The sequence below is a fragment of the Chanos chanos genome, chromosome 6, assembly GCF_902362185.1.
Source record: "Chanos chanos chromosome 6, fChaCha1.1, whole genome shotgun sequence".
NCBI classification, from domain to species: Eukaryota; Metazoa; Chordata; class Actinopteri; order Gonorynchiformes; family Chanidae; genus Chanos; species Chanos chanos.
The window spans coordinates 39,341,149-39,361,070 of NC_044500.1; the positions used below are offsets into that span (position 1 = coordinate 39,341,149).

Below are 19,922 nucleotides of genomic sequence, written 5' to 3' on the forward strand. Positions count from 1 at the left end.
TCTATCCCATCTCTCCCTTGGTTTTGAGAAGTTGCAGCGCAAACTGGGATACTCACCACCGCCAGCAGCCCGCCATGCACCAGGCAACAACAGGGCCCCGGAACCTGAATGACACAATGGAATTGTTATGACACTGCAGGACAAGTGAGAGGATTTAAGTGAACATTACGTGAAGATAGCTTTACTAATTAAGATGTATTTATGTAGTAAATGTGATGTTATACATGTATTTAATATTGCTTGTATTAACAAACTGGTATTACAAATCCATGGTCTGAAATTTTAATGCCTGCTTGAATTTGAGATAGTTCATATGCGCTTAATAGCTTGGTTGCAAAAAAAAGTAAATCTATTTACAATTTACAAAAGAATTCCTGTATAGAAAGGGAGAATTTGAGTTTATTGAGTAACTCAGTCTGGTACTTAAATCAGTAAACAATTATTCAAACACCTCAAGATATCAGTGAAATCTATTAAAATCATGTCACTTGTCTTGTACACTATACTGTAAATATACGGAAATGTCTTTTAAATACATATATTAAAATAATTAAATTCACAAAAATGCAGTAGTTATTTTCCCATGTGTAGCATAACATTAAGCAAAAGCTCAGGGATATAAATATGTGAAGTCCGCACTGGAATCATTGTCAAAACCAAAATAATAGGCCAGAGCTTTCACAGAAAATACATTTTTCAAGAAGGATTGAATCAGAAAGGGTGGTTGGTGGACAAAAAGCTTGTCTTGTGAACCAACATTAATGTGGAATATTGTCCACAACACAATATTCATACTTTTCCATGTTAAAATGTCTAGATACAGGTCTTGAAGGACAAAAGGCATGATTTTTGATTTATGGATAGAGCAATACTTCTGTGGCATTGTTCGTCTGTACTTAAATTGGAGTCACAAATGCAGCCAACTTTCCAGCACTTCTGAAATCAAAACTTCTTTGCGCTACAAAACAGAAGTCTACATTGTATTCTTTGCCAGCTTTGTTCTACCTACCCAAGCCCTTGCAATGTGACGCATGAGAAAAGCCTATTATTCACTAATATTCTAAAATTAAACAAAAATGATTTTAAAATGTGAACCATCTGCCTTAAAACACGGAGGATTAAATAAATGCATTGTTGAGGAAAACATTTATAACAATTACACATGAAATCTGTTTGATATAATCCAAATACTATTAGTGATACATAATTGATGAGGTATGGCACAACTTGTTTCAACTTGTATTGATATTTAGTATTTTTCATAAAAGTGGCAGAGAAAGCTACATCCATGACAACTTAAAACAAAAACTGGGAGATTACAAAAATTGAACAGCAGCTTTCATTTCAAGGTAAATATTCAAATCAAATAAAAAAAAAAAAAAAATCAACATGAAGTTTAATAGCTTGCCAGCATCATTCAGCATTTTACAGTAAATACATCCTTCTACTGATGAAGAAATCAGAGTAAACTTCATAATCACATAGAAATCTTTCAACTTTAAATATTGAGCCAAATATAGAATCTGACATCAGATCAGACAATGATCACAGATTAAGCGAGAAAGCAAAACGGAAAGCGGAACTGACCTCAAGTTCCTTTGAATCTGATCACGTAAAACTAGGGACAAACATTTAGGGCAGAATATTAAGCCCCACCCCCCCACCCCCAAAAAAAACCCAAAACATAATTTACAGCTGAGGTGAAAAGATAACAATGTTCCACTAATTGTTTCACTGTTCTGAGTTTAAGACCAAACTGTAGCAATAGAAATATGTAGAAAGTGACAACAGGTGGGAATGGTGCCCTTGACAGAATTCGAGTTCCAGGAGGCGAAAATCAAAAATACAGTCTGCTGACATCAACAGTAGATGCCAACCATTTAAAGTGCTTTCTTAGGCAATTTTTTCAGGAGGCAGAAAAAAAACAAAACAAAAAACCCAGCAAACAAACAAAGTCCATGTGGATGAAGCTGAACATGTATTATGGCAGTTTGAGCTATGATAAGATAAAGTCACAGCTCTGGCACGGTAAAATATGACATTAAAGGTAACATGAGTAAAGTCATTAGTTCAACATAAGTTAAAGTCATTCTCTACACAGAGGCCATGTGCAGTCACGCGTTATACATTGGCACTCAATGACATTCTCAACTTTACATAATCAAGCGAACATTCAGGCTTTACATTTGGTAAATGTAACTGGCAAAAAACAAAAACAAAAAAAAAAAAACATACCTTACGTATAAACATCTCTTAAAGTCTAATTTAATTTATAATGCTCCCATTTATATAACAATTATAACAATTAAACAGCAGGTTAATTTAACATCTTCATTTCCCCAAAAATCTAAATATTAGGATTCTCAATTTCAAAGTGAGTTTGTGGCAAGCAGACATTTGGGTTCGTCCAAGATTTTACAGTTCTCTTTTAAAAATTTCTTGTCATATCTTAACTAACAGAGTCAAATCAAAGTCTTTCTGTACGGTTGGCTTGACAGCTTGTCCTTCAAAAATGCCAGAAAAATCTGAAATTAGACAGACACTCAGCAATTGAGGCCGGTCTGCTTAAACGGAATCCAAGGGGAGGGGCTGGGGGGAACAGAACACCAAATGGACATTATCCTAAACCCATCTATCCACTGTAGATCCAGGAGTCAATTTTTAAGTAGGGCATAAGACTTTTTTTTCCTCCTTTTTTAAGACTCAAGAGTTCATTTTAGTGGGTGTTTAGAGGATCCCATTCCTCTCAGAAAACAGATCCGTCACAAACTATGTTCTGCCCTTTGCCTGGGAACAGCTCCATCTGCCAGTACCAAGGGTCAGCATACACTGTTAAGTAAAAGACATAGAGGTCATTGGCATTATAAGCAAAACAAACAAACAAGGATAAAGGTGACAAGTTTTTTTCTTTTTTTAGGAGGAGATTATGTGGTATGCATTCTCTAGAAAGAAAGTATGTGCTTACCCATATCTCCAGGCTCCAGCCACAGATTGAAGGAACTGCACTGTTTTTGACAGCGGTGAACTGGGAGGACTCGAACCGTGGGTAACCCTTCCCCTATAACCAACCAGCCGAGCACTCTCACACCCTAAAACATGATAAATGTCAGCACACATTGCCAACACCTTCTTTCACCTGTTGTCTAGAACAATAAAAGTATGGCCACTGTTTTCTTTGCCATCATTAACCTCAGTCATGAGGCTATGTAGACATGAATTCAGATGGGCTTACCCTGCTTTGAGAGCTGGTACTATGGGTCACCTGGCAACGCTGAACAGTAGTTCCTGGACTGTCCAGCAGGGGACACAACTCTGCTTTGGGGAATAGCCACTTCAGCACAGTTTCCCTGGCATCCGAGGAAAATCTCCTGTTTCCGAGAAAGCAGTTAAGCTTCGTCACTTGAATGCTAAGAGAGACTTGGACTCAAAACAACTTGCCTCAGGTCTAAATCTGACTATTGTAAATGCCAGAGAAAAGGGATATTTTTAAAAATTCTCAAATCCAGTGGTTTAGAAGAATGATTGTTGATAAGAATAGGCCACAAATTCAAACAACCTTTAAAAGTAGTTTTAAGTGAAGAATTTCTCTTTGCATCCTATCATAACTATAATGCGAACTGTTGCTAAAACAATATTAGGACGCTACACAACACAGCACAGCTACAACAAGTACGTGGGAATGATTACCACTGTGGACAGATTTGACTGTATTTTATTTTTTGCATCGTGTTCTTACAAATAACAACCCAAATAATCACCTGTTTCCTTATGTTTTTAAATAATGGGTGGGGAAAAAACAGATGAACCAAACCTTGGCTTCATTTACTCTTACTGTATCCTGTTAAGAATGCAAACTGTTTGACTCATGAAACTAAGCATCACAATCAGTGAAATGCATAAAATCCATATTCATATAATTATTCTAAGGCAAAAAAACAGGGAGGTGAAACAGGAAAAAACCTGGTCACCCTTACTTTAATAAGATTACTGGCTTATTTGGACACTGTATAGTTCTTTTGGGTGCAGGATTTACATGATCCACACCATAGTTGGAATTCCTCTAATATTCAGTACAAAAGACATGAATATGTGCACTTTCACAGCGCAGGTCATGGTAGCCTATAATCTTAGAGATTAAGACCAAGCCCGTTAGATTGGCTGTAAGTGCAGTGTAGATATGACTTACCACAGGAGGGTGAAGTTAGCGGGCGCCTGTGGGAAAGTGTCTTCATGGGAGACGAGGCTGTTTTCCTCCTCTAATAAAATGCTTATTTTGTTGGAATGGGCTGAGTAGAGCTGTTCCAACTGCAGTAACTGCAGAGATAATGACTCACCACCCTAGAGCAAAGGAAGTTGAGACAGACAACTCAGATGTGTCAAAACAAACCATGACGGCACTCAAGGTACACCGAGAAACTAGGCCATGAAGTGTTAAACTACAGAATGAGTAGGTTTGAGTGTTTATGTACTCATTTAGTTCTGCTACGACACTAACCTTGACCAAAATGGGCTGTGGTCCCCTGCGTAGGTGTGCTGACTCACTTAGGGACTCAGAGAGCTCGAGAACAGACGTGACGCCTGCGCAGCCGGAGCAGTTGACAAGAGCCTGTCTCAGGGCTCCAGCACTCCACCATTCATGAAATCCTGCAGACATACAGTCATTTAGAAGTTTACATTGCGCCGTGCTGACTGCCTGTTTCTTATTGACTGTACACACTATTTAATCCCACACAGAGAGAACTTCATGACATCTTTGTCCTGTTAAGACTCAAGTGGTCTTCACTCATTTTGTCAACCAGCTGAGTTTCTTAAATAGTGAAACCAAAGCAGTATTAAAGAAAAGGTCTGAGCATCACAGTAGGAATCTATTTGAATCTAACAAGGAATTGTGTATTCAGTTAAGGACCCATTTGTTTTAACCCTTATAAACAAAAACCTGACCACTCACCTTGGAGGTTGTACTTCTTGGCAATGGGTAGGGAAAGCAGTCTTACATGACTAAGGGGGGAAGACCAGTTGTGGCCCCCTGTGCTCAAAGATTCCAAGTGGGAAGGACTCTGAGGATAAGTGAAGGCTAGCACCGCAATCAGCAAGAAGCCAACAGCAACTATAAGCTGCAGTCAAAAACATATCACAATACCATAGCATTATATGTCAACACCTAGGAAGTACACATTTTCATCAGAATGGACCAACGCAATTCAATGAAAAAGAAATGTACAAGCAGACGTAGCCCAATATCACCTGTTCCATATAATAAGCACCGAAATACATGTTAAAATTAAATAAAAATATTTCGATCGCCTTAGATTAAGTTCCCGAACTGACATCAAAGGACTTCTTACTTTAATGGTAGCCCGAAGGATAGGGAATTGTGGGGGGTCTCTCCGAGGCTCGTTGGTCTCCAAAACTTGTTTAATGAATTTCTCAATCTCTCTCTCCGACATGCCATATCGGTATCCAGACTGGCGAAGTATATCAATGCTTTCCGACAGCTTGTCATAGATGCAAGGTTCACTCAATGTCGTGCCCATGTCCGTTTCACTGTTGCTACAAGCTTTATTTAAGGTGAAATTCCGAGTTTCAGTAAACCGTCATTGCTCTCGTGTGAATGTGTAACGTTTACATGTCCCATTTTCTCATTAAACTGGAATGTAAAATGATTTAAATCATCGGGAGACGTCCCACCATTACATGACGAGTCTTTCTATAACAGATATTTTCCTTCTCGATTCAAAAGCAGGTTAAGTAAATGCGCAGGTGCTGTAGAGGCGTAAAAGAGGTTCCTATTCCAAGTCAACCAAAAGGCGTTCGTTGTCCATTCTGAAATACAGTAGAACGAATTTGTCATTAAACAAATGATGTGCTTTTCCTGACTTGTCTGAGGCTGTCAGTTTATACTGATGTAAAGATGTATTCGTAGGCAAAATCATTAGCTACTGATAGGGGTGCTAAGTTAGCAAAGCTAGTCAGCTAGCTATATTAACCTACAACCAAATACAACACGGAAGACCAGTTAGCTATGTTCCAATTCATTTTTAAGGTAAACAATGAAACCTAGTAACTTCAAAAGAATTAAACCTTTGGACGGTTAGGGAACTTACAATCACGCGCTGATATCGATTCACAAAGAGTTAGTTTCCGACTTGCTTTAGTCAGTTCCAATCGCTAACTGCTTACTCGATGACACTTCAGCACTTCCTGAGTCCTATGAGGAACTGACAGGAGCCACTTCGAGAAAGGCAATCTCAGATTCTCTTGTAACTGTTATTTTGTTTGTTTGTTTATACCATAAAATTGTTTAATCGTATTTCCTATTTTATTATTTACATACATAATATACATGGAAAAGGGGAATACTATTCTTTAGAGTGTTTAAAGAAAATGTAGCGAAAGTGCACAAGTGAATTAATAAATTGTATAACCCATTTTACTCACTGAAGGAGGCCTACTCTGTTTTACCTATGGATGAGCGCTGATGTTTGACTGAGCATCAAATTATACCATGTCCACAACTAATTTCCATAGAAGCAAATTTTAAAGAGGAGGACCTGTCTTATGGTCTCATTACTGTTGAACACCTGGTGTTTGCACACATGATGCATATTTCACTTATTCTAATTCTGTTTTCATGGGTGCAGTCTTACAGCAGTCGCTGTCAGTGAGTGACTTGTGTACTGGAAATAAAAACTTTTCATCTGAGGGATGGCTTAGCCTAATATTAGCTTAATATTTAGGGAACAGGGTTTGATTCCGGTAATAGTGGCAAAAATAACCATGTATTAGGGCGAAGCTTGTTGAGATTTTTGGAAGTACTCATATTAGTAAGGCATGAAGGCTTGGGCGTTATCTGTTTTTTTATACCATCATACCTTCCTGACATTTCACCGGGGCATACGATATATGACGATAGGGGAAAAAAACATAAAAAGAATCAGCCATTGGTTAGTCTGCCAGTGGTCATCTAAAAGCCTTAGTAATTTTACGACTATATGATGAATATTGATTCCATATGCGCATTTATTTTTTCATGCTGTACAGGTTGCTTTCGTTTTCTTTTACTCTGTATAGTTGTATACGAGGGAGGGAATGTTGATGGCCCAACAGGTGGGCAGTAGAATCGACAAGAGGAAAGAATATAGGTGTTTATTGTAAGTAGGTTAATTGCATATCAGACACTATCAGTGAACCTAAGTCGTTCGCAATGTTAGAGCTATCATATGTGATATCGCTCGGGAGCATTGAATGCCGAGACAAGTAGGCTTATATAATTTTACTATTCCTTAATTGGGAAAAGTTAAGTAGGACGCTCAGGAATATGTCGTGGCCCATTCTTCACTAAAAGAACCTTTTCCTTTCTTTGTGGCCATGACGTCGCCTAGTAGCTTTTACATAAATATCTGCAAAGTTTGAGTAAATTTGGTTTTTGTGACGCAGCAGAGGAGTTCAGCGGCCCCACGTCTGCAGTTTAATTGACGGCCGTCACAGCCTCTTGATGACCGCCTTCACTGCTCTCTTGTTAGCCATTGGATGAAAGCCAGGCTTTTCAAAAAGCTTGGCTATGTTGCGTTTGTATGAGGAAGTTTACTGCTTTTGACGTAGCGCCACTAGATAGAGTAGAAACTATGCCGCAACTGACAATTAAAAACCAAATGACGCATGAAAATGTGGGACATTATCTATAAGGGATGCGAGTCAAAGGTCAAAATGCTATGCAGTACAACGCAAAGAGGGACGCCTGGTCACCTTACCCCAATACAGCATCTCCGTATCAATTTAATATAGAGAGGAGCGACTACTGTGTTTTGACGATATTGGAAATCGTACCTTCGGCATTTCTACACCGATATACCGTAATACCTTTATAGCGCTCAATGCTGTAAGGCATGTAATTTTGGTCTGGGGGTGCTGCATGTGCTCAGTCCGTGCTTCATACTGTGTTTGGCTCCCATCATCTCATTATTATCAACGAGCTCTACTTATTGGAATGAGCCAAATCTCGTATCGGTTCAGTCTTTCAGGGCTACAAGCTTAACTGGCAAGGACTGTTTTTCTCAGACATGCACTAAAATTAATACTGGGCTAGAGAATATCATATGGTGTCCATCTCATCTTGGGGTCAGACAAATAAAGGACATTTGTAACTGAGCATTGAAGTGCTCGTGTTGATATTTTTACTGCGAGACCGACAAAGTGACAGCTGTATGATGGGTTCTTGGATTCAGCTCAGACACAGTTCGTTCAATCAGACGGCAGAGGGCGCCACGTACTAAAACTCATTCTACGACGACCCGGTGTGCCTTCTTTAACCAAGCGCCCTTCTCCTGCATTGTTTAGGATCAGCTGTGTATGGATCTGAAACCCCACCCAACAAGGAAGGACAAGGCGTAGGGAGAAATACGGACAGCAAAAGAGCGGTTAAAGGAACCCCCAAAACGTGTGCCATTATACGTCTTTGCAAAAAGGGTGCTGTCGTTTTCAAAACGGTATTCTTTTAAGAAACAGGAAGGTTACGTACTCACACTTCTCCCACTGTGCGCCGCGCCGAAGACTGTCAGCTGATATTTTGTTACCGATTTCCAGCAAACTGCTCCAAGATGATTGCCTTATTTAACAAGCTACTGGACTGGTTTAAAGCGTTGTTTTGGAAGGAGGAGATGGAACTGACTCTAGTCGGTTTGCAGTACTCTGGAAAGACAACCTTCGTGAACGTGATTGCGGTAATAAATGATTTATTTGGTCGAAAATACAAACAGAATTTGTGATAGTAGACGGCTGCGAGTAGCGGTCCCGTGATTGACGCTGCGCTCCCCTTGATAGCGACAGCGTCGCATAACGCGCGGACAAGGCCGTTCAACGTAGCTCAACAGTCTTAACCTCAGTAACATGTCCTCTCTTGCAAAGGTTTTGCTGCTTCCCCACATCCAACTGTTTTCACCTGTGTCTTGTTGGACAGAAATACTAAATCCGAGTGGGATGTTAACAGGCTTTGTGAGCAAGAATCAACTAAAGTAGATCATTTAGCGAGCTCATGTCATATGACGAGGCTAGGCTCGTAGTGACATCATTGGATATAGTGCATGAATGGTAGCTGGCATAATTCTAAACAACTGCACATTTAACTAAATATTCAGTTTCCTCGTTTGTACACCAGCAGTTGTTTGGCCATACTCTGACAAGAATCTAGGTCGAAAGTGAATGTGTTTTGCCTTTCCCAGACAACGCTTAGCTGCCGCTAATCGACTATACTTGGCGAAAATTTGAACACTACGGTGAATTTAAGCGTGCAATGGTTTACGAACGAATAAGCGCTTATTTTTGGCCCTACATAGCCTGTTTCAAATGCTTGTCCATGCGATTTACAACCGCCCCAGACTGAAGGCCTAGTCCACCGCTGCTCACATGTTCATTTAGCCTAGTGTGATGGTCTAGCTTCATTTGATAGGCGTTAGTCTACCTTAACGGCCTTGTCTCTTTGGTCTTGTCATCATTCCCTTTTTATTGTACTACAGAAACACAAGGTAGGCATTTTACTCCGCTCTGCTTCGCACGTAAGAATGACAGGATATTATCTCCGTAATTTAGTTATAGATAGAGGAAGTCTATTGACAGAGGAAGTTTGTCACAGTGCAACATTGTTTATATTTCCTTTCTAGTTTTGGCCACTGATTTTTAATATGGCATTATGTCAAACGTCGTCGAAGAATGTATCTTTATGAATAGAGTGGATTAGTCTGACATCATGATAAAAAGATTCTATATTTTAACATGTTTACAAAATATATAGGCCCATTTGGAAAATCAGTTGCACACCATTTGGGAGCGTTTGTGGTTAGATTGACCCGTCAAAAGTGACTAGCAGGTCGTCCTTTGATGTTGCCTAACTAGAAGGTAAAGTCTTTAAATTCTGCATGGCAGTATCTTAAAACGTCAGTGAGACAGGAGATAAAAGCATCTACCAGACAAATATCAACATTACCTGTATTCATGCAGGAAATGGAGACAGACAAAGTGTGTCTTCAAAAAGTGCAAAACAAGTACACAGAAACTTTGTGTATAACAGTGGCAAAAAGATGTCTCACTTTTACCAATTACTTGTTCTGTGGTGTCAAAATTTGGAGATCCTCATGTTGAGTTGAGGTTAAGTAAGGTTTAATTAGTCACAAAGTCTGTAGGTGATAAAGTATCGTGCCTATATGAACCCAAATCATTGTAAAAACACTGTCATTGGCTTCACCAAAGGTCCTTGCCCCCAGATTTTGGAGTCAAATCACTGTGTAAGCAAAAACCAGTGTGCTGCGATTCAAATCTAATGTCTCCTGGCATGTAGTACCTAATTTAGAAGATCGTGTCTGCATTGTATAGTTCTGCAAGGTCTTAAAGCTCCACTTTACACCGTCTCTTACAGTTAATGTGTTTATAATGAATTACTGTGCCAAGATTGATGACATTGTCAAAAACAGGTCTGAACAACAAAAGTTTCTTCTGTTCTCCACTGTGTGGCTGAACTACAATTATTACACCTATTGATCTATAAAATATCCCCGTTTTTCAGTCCAGCAAAAAAACAGTTTGTTGATTTGCAGGTTTGTTTTGACTATATGATTCAGATTGTTTCTTTTTAGTTGATCAAACCTGTCATTTACAGAATTTTTTTTTTCTATTCAGTATTCATACATCTCGTTTGGGTTTGTCCTCAGTCATCCCACTGTTGAGTGGGTGTAGAAAAACTGTCCTTTCTGACCTTGCTCTAGACCATGTGGATGTTTTATTCTGCTATTGCAGCTGATGAGTATTCCTCCTGAGCTCTGGAAACGTATAACCCAGACGCTCTAGAAGGTCATCTGTGTATAAATTCACACCTTTGGATGGCACATAAATTAAACTTGCATCTCGCCACACCTCTGTATTATTAAATTTTGCACCAAGTGGTACAACTATAAGGTCTGTCGAATCCTGTCTGCAATTATAAGTCAACAGATATTTTGAATAAGAGATAACTACAGTTAATGCGTTGTTGGCCAGAATATAGTTTTAAATGCTTTGATGGTAGTTACTGGCTCTCAGTCTGGTGCATGATCCACTGATCAAGTGGCATGTGTGTCATTTTGATGTTTACCAATACGGATATGGAAATGAGTGTTTATTTCATGTTAATTTAATCATTCGCATCATTTATATTTTATATGCTGCAGGTGGCCATCATTGCTTGATGGCACACTTGGTTGAAGGATGTGTACTGATCTCACTGGTTAATGTTTGAATAGTAGATTGGGGTTTTTTGTGGAAATGACTCATGGTTGTTTGTCTCATCTTACCATCTGGGTATTTTGTATAATTGCCTTTTTTTTTCTCATAACACCACTGAGATTTTGCGATTATATATTTTATTGTTAAGATCATGTATTGGCCTAATTACTGTTGCTAATCGATGATGGTGATGATTTGAACATTTTTTGAAGACTTGAACATTTTTTTAAATCTGGAAGCGTGACAGGAATTGAAACCTCTGCCCTAAAGAACAAAAATCAGGAAAACCCCATACGTTTTAACTGTGATTCAGGAGCCTGTGTGCCATTCTTTACTACTTTTGAAATAGGAACCTCTCCACCTTAGGCCCACGCTGAAATGTGCGTGGCCTAGAAAACTTTTAGGGGTAAACACATATGAACATCTCGTTCAACCAAGCTTGTGTAGCTATTCAAATCAGGTTGTTTCCGTCCTTCATCTAGATGTCACAGATGACACTGTAGTTACAGGCCTTAAGCTTGACATGGAACTTTTCAAATTCCTGACGCTTTGCATTAGCCTCCATAGGTTTTTATAAAAGTTTAAATGTTTTTTAAAAAGGGAGAAAAGAAACTGTTTATTGCTGTTATACACTTCAGTGTGAAGTTAGTGCAGTTATGTAATGTTTGCTTGTGTAGATGTTTTGTCAAGTGGTCTTGTGTGATATTTCAAATTTCCTGCACAGGGAATTTGAAAGAGACACCCATTCTTATCATATAATAAACATATAATGAGAATACATATAGTCCTTCCCTCTGAAATGCATGACCAGTGTTTCACTGTTGTTTGTAGAAAAAACTGATTTGTATTAGGAAAATATTTTGTCCATTTACTGCTTGCAAAGTTAATGTCAAAAGTGTACTCGTTTCAGGTTATAATTGCCAATTGCCAATATCTGCCTTTAGTTGAAAGTTTTACAGTTCAAATGTAACCCTTTGCATTCCCTTGTGTTTGTTCCTGCATTCACACACATTCTGACCACAATTAACTGACGTTGTGACCGCAGATTACTACCACCATATTAGTCTTATCAGAAGTGGATTGAATGAATTGCCAGTTTGCAATGTGAATTAGTAAAGTGTAGCATCTACTTATAATTCCTTTACTCCGTGTCTTTGCTCTGCAGTCAGGTCAGTTTAGTGAAGACATGATTCCAACAGTGGGTTTCAATATGAGGAAGATCACCAAGGGAAATGTTACCATCAAGGTCAGTATGTCAACATCTCTCGTGCCCAAAGCGCATGTTAAGTCAATGTAAGAGTACTCATAAATATGTGTCATACTATACGTGTGCCACTTTTTTTTTTCTTTATCTGACTGACAGTAACGATTTTGGCTTGATTCGATTAGAGTAAACGGCGACAGATCTAATGACAAAGTGATAAAAAGCTTCCCGAGTAGCTGAGGGAAAAGATTTCTCCGGGCGTTCAGTCTCGGATCTCATTCGCTTTCCGTCCACACACCTGCCGTTCCTCTGAGGCCTGGTAATCTTGTGCTTTGTGTTTAGCTCTGGGACATTGGCGGCCAGCCTCGATTCCGGAGCATGTGGGAGAGGTACTGCCGAGGTGTCAGTGCTATTGTGTGAGTGCTGCTTCGAAAACGATGGACCTTCACAACAGTAACGCATTACATACATCAACATCTTCTAACACAGAGTGTTTTGACTCTGGAAAGTGTCAAGCTGAGAGTGTCATCAGGATGAGAGGCACCTGTGAATACAAAGTGCCGTTTAACACACGTAAACAAGAAATCAAATTAGAAGAACCTGCTTTAATCAAATAGACACTACTGAAAGGTACCTTCTAGAACAATTACACGATAATGTGATAATGTGTTTAGACACAGCATTAGCTCACACTTTAATATGGCATTGTAAATTTACATCACTGCAGAACATATTAACCTTATAATGTAGCAATAATATAAGAACAGACTTTATACTGTAGCCCAGTTTTAGGTAATTAACAGGCTTATTTCTTAGGTAATGCTGTACTTAAGATCACCAACACAATCAAAGTAATGTACTGTAGTAACCTATTACTATACTCGTAAATAACTTACGTTTTTTTCTTACCTTGGCATCGTGCACAAGTGTCTAACCCTCATTTTGCCTGTGTACAATACTTGTCACTGTTTTTAATCCATATGAACACTTTGGCCGTACAATCAAATAGACTCCGAAGGGCAAATGTACCTCACGTAGAACAATATAGTTTTTGTAGCTGAATACACACATAACAGAACTGGGCTGCTGTGTTTATGGGGTATGACATCAGAGCATTTATTTCCCTTTGCTCCTCTGTCTATCTGATTGTACATGTGAAGAATGACAGTTAAACGATATCCTCCACTCTGTTTTAGGTATATGGTTGATGCTGCAGATCCAGAGAAAATCGAGGCCTCCAAGAATGAACTGCACAATTTATTAGACAAGCCTCAACTCCAGGGTATCCCAGTGAGTCAGCCTGTCCTGTTTACACACATCTTAGGTCTAGACCAGTGGTTCTCAACTCCAGTCCTGAGGGCCCCCTGTCCTGCACGGCCTTTGTTTTTAACTCTTCATCATCACACTTAACTGAGTTAATCAAGGGCTTGATGATTAATTGATCAGTGGAATCAGGTGTGTCAGTCCTGAGCTCAGGAGAGTTGAAACAAAGACGTGCAGGACAGGACACCCCCCCCCAGGACTGGAGTTTAGAGCCAGTGGGCTAGACCCTCTCTGTCTGTTTCAGAATCATAATGTACTTGCATACGTATTATATGTGATGGTTTGTGATGTTAGCACTGGGGTTAGGTGGTGGCACTTTAGGTTTTCCTGTGGCTTCGTATACCCTTGTGGGAGCCGGTCTTAATATTCTTTTGCGAGAGTTAACTTTCTAAAAAAGGGTAAGTGCCTTCTTAAAGTGTCAAATCCAACATGTCCAGACAACACAAGGCTTTGACTGATCAGAGGAACTCTATCTGAGACATGGTGCCCATTGGTCAGGCCTGCGAGAGCAATGCAGCATCTGTCACATCTCAGAGCCTCCAATGAATAATGAATGTTTGTCTGATACGTAATGACGAGGCCTGTCGCATCCTTGATTTAGAGAGGGAGGGCAGACAGAGGGGACGGAGGAGTGATGGATGGGTAGAGAGAGAGAGAGAAAGAGAGAACAGCTGGAGGAATAGACAGGGATAGTGAGAGAGTGATTCTGAGGATTTTGGAGAAAGGGGGTGGGGTGGGGGTGAGGGTGTTGCAGGTTAATGGCGTTGATGCTTTTCGCTCCCTGGGCTCACCGGCCTCAGTGCACTGTGATGCAGGAGATGCATCATCTCTTAAAAGATGTCTGTCTGATGCCTGAGAGGGAAGCCATTAGGGGAATCTGACAGTAGAGGGATCCATAAAGGAGGAAAATAATGGGGCTCTATTGATCCAGCATTGTTTAGAGGTTCCTTACAGGTCTTAACAGTGTGCTAACTCTCAGCGTAAGGCACAGCAAGGTGTTTACGGTAATACCATTTTAGGATGTGTGTTGTACTTTTTTTCAACTAATTTTAATTGAAAATACACTTATGTTCAAAACCTTATTTGAAAGGATGAGTGACAGGTTGAGTTTAAAATGCTCATATTTCATAACTTGGAGACAACTTCAGTACAGTTCAGTAAATTTTAATTGTGACCGTGTGTTTTGTTATTTGTTATTATACACCTGCGTAATGTGTTCAACCACAACTTAATTATGAAAACCACAAGAACCATGAATCTTGTAAAAAAAAAAAAAAACGAAAAAGAAAAAAAGAGCTTGAACACATAATCATTGGAGATGAATTCCAGGAGGGCGCTGGAAGGTAGAAAGCTGTGGTTCAGAGGGCAAACAATCTCAAACGTGAAGGTCGCTCCCCTAGGGTTCATAAAACATCCAGAGCAACAGGAGGGAGGTGTGCACAAGCCCTGTTCAAAACATTAGAGGGGTTGACTAAAATAGTGTTTGAAATTAGGGATTGTCACTGACGGCCAAACAGGTTTGGAGGACATCTTTGCTATGCTGTGGAGGCGGTTTTTGTTCTGTGTTGAGGGTTAAGTGAACATTAGATGAATAAAATCATACATACCCACACATCTGGGATTAGTAGGCTATCGATAACCTAGAGATTATTCTGCGTCATGCAATAAACAATTATATCATCAGGATGTGTATAAACATGTAAATTGTTGTTTCACATGAGTATATGTCAACCTACAGGTACTTGTTTTGGGGAACAAAAGAGACCTTCCTGGTGCCTTGGATGAGAAGGAGCTAATTGAAAGAATGTGAGTTGGGCTTGGCTGCTCTGCTAAGTTCCTTAACTGTTTGTTTGTTTTGCTGGTGTATTTGTTTTTCTTTTTTTTTCTGCTGTACTTCCACCTGACAAGGATTATTTCCTCTAGGAATCTGTCTGCCATCCAAGACCGAGAGATCTGCTGTTACTCCATCTCTTGCAAGGAAAAAGACAATATTGGTAAGAATCCAGACGTTAATTACCCCCGTTGCCCTGTCGCGATAAGCACTTCAGCCATCGTTTGGACCTATAAACTCAGCGTTATTCAGCCAAACGTCTAGCCTAGGAAAATAACGAGTCAGTGCTGATTTTCCTCGCAGCTGACGCTGTAAATTCTACAGATCCGTTATTCAGCGGTGAGCCATATTGTCTGTAACCAACAGATTTGTGACGGTGCGTCCGTTCTCTTTCTGTGTGTCTCAGACATCACGCTACAGTGGTTGATCCAACATTCCAGAACCAGGCGGAGCTGAGAGAGGACCAGTCCACACGGAGGAGCAGCATTCTGTGATCACCTGTATGCCAGGACCTGTCAAATGAATTCTGGAAAAACATCCCACCTCTCCCCTCCCATTCCCCCCCTACCCGTACAACCCCTGTCCCCGCCAGTCCAGCCAGGTTCCGTTCGTGCAAAGAGTGTGTGATAAATATGATTTGCACCGTTTGAATTTTTTTTTTTTTTTTTTTAGATTAATTTGTGTGCATTTTTTTTTTTAACAAAACATTCTTCAGACTGGATGAATTTGACTGATCAAATAACTCTTTTTGTTAACTATTGCCATTTTTTGTGACAGCACATACTGGAAGGAGGAAACCAAGTATTAATTTCAGCATTGTGTCTTTGGATTCAGCTAAATGGAAACAGGAACGTGACTGTGTCCCACAGCGTAGACCAGGTTTGACACCGTGGTGGTTGGCTGCGTTAAGATGTCTTTTTGAGAAATGACGCAGTGATAATGCTAGTGTTGGTCACATTGTCATTCATGTGATGGGTCAGAAAAGTTCGGTTGTTTCCCAGCCTGCTGTACTTGCTGAGAATTTTACTCCTCTGGAGCCAAAAAGGAGGAAGTTCCATCCTTTGAGATCTAGGAAGTGAGACAGTAGTTTCTACACGTGAACAACCCTAACCTTGTTTCATGACTGTGGTTGTATCTTAATGCAGCTAAATGAAGATTGGGTTGTCTTGACAATACCCTGGCATTTTTAGGGCTACAGTTCACGGCTGAATGCAAAATATTATAGACTCTTTCAGTAGTTGATTCTGTTTCCTCTGGACGCATCACAAAATTGCAGCAAATATTGCATTAGATTACTTTTCATGTGTGTTTTAGCATTTACTGGGATACGTGCAAGTACCAGTTTCCCATTGCCAAAATAATACGTTTATCCATAGACAGCGGAGAGAGGTAGTGTGCTTTGTATGTCTTGGTTACGTGTCCTTCTACACAGCTGTCCAACATTTGATTCAACTGTGTGATTCAGACTTGATACAGTGACGCTAGTTGTCATGTCCAGACAGATCAGGCTTTGTCTGATGTGATTCAATAGAACGAAAAACTCAACATGCTGTCCTTCATGTATCAGGTTTTGATTTTGACCAGAAATGTAGCAAGGCAATATGGCATTAAAGGCGCTCTGTTCCAAACGACACAAAGCACACATTCATCTGTTCTTGTCTTCGCTCTCTTGTATGATCTTCAAAATAATCTGAATCTATACCCCTCGTTTAGGGTTTTTTTTTTTTTGTGCGTTTTTTTTATGTGCAGTGTTCAGATCATTTATTGTAGATTTTAATAGAAGGCACCATCAGAACCAGCATGATAATAGTAAGCATGCGTATCTCTATTCAAAATCTTTAACAGTTTAATGGTCTGTAATATATCTTGTGCTCTTTAATACTACATGTGAGTAGAAAATGGATTAACAATCAGCAGTAATGTAACAACTAGTGTTGATTGCATATCCTGTGAGTTGGTTGGGTTTATGATTTTGGGTTTTTCTTTAGTGTATAAACGTTTCAAAAGCTATACCCAGTGCACACACAAGGGGGCAGACTGGTTCTGAAGCACAGTTTTGACCATTTTTCTGTTTCACACATTCCTATTGGGTTTACCCTTTCTTTTCAAAGGATTTTTTTTTTGTAGTCTTAGATGGACTTTTGTCCTCCACCGTTTCTTTGTGACTTAACCTGTATTAAAATGAACATGTAGACTTCATCTCTGCTGGTTTGTGCCATCCAGACATATCTCTCAAAGTTTGGCCAGTACAGTCTCATCCTTGTTCTGACGGCGTAATTTATTGCCAGTTTGGGGGTTTTGAAATTCATCCCTTTGTTTAATCCCTCGCGTCTAAATAATGACTTTAGCTGACGATGACTACACAAAAGACTGATGTTGTCCTCTGCAATGTTGGGTTATAGATTCTGGAATGACTCATAGAGTGTTGTAGGGTCTTAAATGATTATTAATCCCTGAATGCGTCCTCTTAATGCAGGTCTAAGACTTGGTGTTTTGTCTTTCTGTTTGCCTTTATTTGCGTTAGGCCTGGTTTCATTTGGTTCAGTTTTGGATGTGAGAGATCTAGGTATTCATAACTGTGTTATTTTTGGTGATTTGCCTTTTTATGGGTTTTTGTTTTTTTTGGGGGGGGGGGTGTTTTGTTTTTGCTCCTGGGTGTTGCTGGATGGCTGAAATTAATTTGATTGGTACGTTTTACATTTAACTTAACGTGTACATTTAAATGTTTTTTTTTTTCTCTTCTTTTTTTTCTGGCATGTTTTTACTAAGTTTTATCTGCGCTTTTTTTCATAGGATTTGTATATAGCAACTTAAAACCAAAATGACTCTCGTAAGTGTTATGTCATATGAATTATTGTGATAAATGTGTTCCAAAGTAAAAAAAAAAAAGAAAGAAAGAAAAAGGAAAAATCTCATATCTAGTCATTGTAAAGAGCTCACTGTCTCTAGGCTTGTCAGATGTGTGTGAGAGGGAGCTGAGTGGTGTGCATGGTGAGGACTGTCTTTCCCTGTCTCGGCGTGGTCATTTCAGAAATGGCATCCATTTTAAATGCAACACACAACCTTTTTTTTTTTCTTTTTTTTCCCTTTTTTTTTTCTTTTCTTTTTTTTTTTGTTCAACCGGGTCATTTAATTCTGATAAAAGTCAAAATAATAAAGTCAGCTAACTGAAGAAAAAATCTCATTTGTGATTCGTCTACTCACTATTTATCCAACAACGTTTTAGTTTTTATCACATTTTTCATTGCAATATGTACGTATCCTGCTGTCTGCTCCCCGTAGCTTGGATTACTGTGTAATTACGGTTGGGATCTTGATTTCTGTGACAGAATGATGACTATTTCTGTAAAGGCTTTAGGAATTGTTGGATCATTCTTGACATTTGGGATATTTAACTGTTCTGCACACCGTTTCTCTCATAACTTTTAGACAGAAATCTTCGCCAGCATTTGACTAAAAATGTGCATTAAGATATATCTCCGTAAAGTTGTACGTTTTTACTATAGAATAGTATTTATATTATGAGACCAAGAACTAAATTTGGACAGTGAAATCATATCTCAACAGGCCTGCATTTGTCTATGTAGATGTATTGTTTTACTTGTGCCATTAGCAATGAATTCTGTTTTTTTTTTTTATCATGTTTATTGTTTTTTGGGGGGTTTTTCCCCCTTTTTTGTGTCATTGATCATTTATATGACAACTGAGTCAGCTGTTATTGAAGAACAACCCATCCATCTGACAATTTAAATGAAGGTTTTTAGAAATCCCCAGCATGCAGTCTGCAGTGGGGCCGGGGGTCATCCTTAAGGTTGTTACTGATTTGCTTATGTGACATGCATTGCTATGTCTCAGACAGTGGTGACAACACTAAAGATCCTGTCTAGCTCATGCTGGCATCGTGGTACTCATTTAAACCATGATCTGCAGCATGCTGTACCGTTCAAAACCACATGACAAAGTTTGTTTCCTCTAGCAAAATGTATGTATCCTATGTATTAACAACAAAATGGCTGTTCCTTGCTATCTTTTATTATAACTTTTTTTTTTTCAGAAAATAACTTTTTAAGAATTGTTGACATGGTCAATTATGATATAACATGTGTTTCTGTGTTACTACTTTGAAGAAAACTCAAATAAATGGAGACAGGTGAATTTATTTTAACTCTTCTTTATAATCTATCGTCCTTCCGGTGATAACTGTACATGTTGCTATTGTTATCTTGAGATAATTTAAAAATAAAGAATAAATGATTTCCCACTCAGCCGACTGTCAACCATTTCTTGAATGTGGCAGGTATCAGGGCCATATTA

At 39.2% G+C, this 19,922-nt stretch overlaps 2 protein-coding genes across 3 annotated transcripts; one reads left to right on the forward strand and one right to left on the reverse strand.

Moving 5' to 3' along the window:
* Window positions 1–1,230: 1,230 nt before the first annotated feature.
* On the reverse strand, window positions 1,231–8,547 carry c6h6orf89 (chromosome 6 C6orf89 homolog). 2 transcript variants are annotated; one of them, XM_030776956.1, is made up of 8 exons: window positions 8,523–8,547; window positions 5,346–5,823; window positions 4,949–5,114; window positions 4,496–4,644; window positions 4,187–4,338; window positions 3,233–3,368; window positions 2,966–3,089; window positions 1,231–2,829 (listed from the first exon to the last, which is right to left on the reverse strand). In XM_030776956.1, exons 2-8 carry the CDS (start codon window positions 5,532–5,534, stop codon window positions 2,747–2,749), a joined length of 999 nt encoding a protein of 332 aa, XP_030632816.1. In that variant the 5' UTR covers window positions 5,535–5,823; window positions 8,523–8,547; the 3' UTR covers window positions 1,231–2,746. The 2 variants fall into 2 exon arrangements, with proteins under 2 accessions (XP_030632816.1, XP_030632815.1); XM_030776955.1 differs by lacking the exon at window positions 8,523–8,547 and adding an exon at window positions 6,105–6,196.
* On the forward strand, window positions 8,365–16,150 carry arl8a (ADP-ribosylation factor-like 8A). The gene is made up of 7 exons (XM_030776957.1): window positions 8,365–8,720; window positions 12,416–12,496; window positions 12,797–12,870; window positions 13,651–13,744; window positions 15,516–15,583; window positions 15,701–15,771; window positions 16,015–16,150. Exons 1-7 carry the CDS (start codon window positions 8,598–8,600, stop codon window positions 16,062–16,064), a joined length of 561 nt encoding a protein of 186 aa, XP_030632817.1. The 5' UTR covers window positions 8,365–8,597; the 3' UTR covers window positions 16,065–16,150.
* The last annotated feature ends 3,772 nt before the right edge of the window (window positions 16,151–19,922 follow it).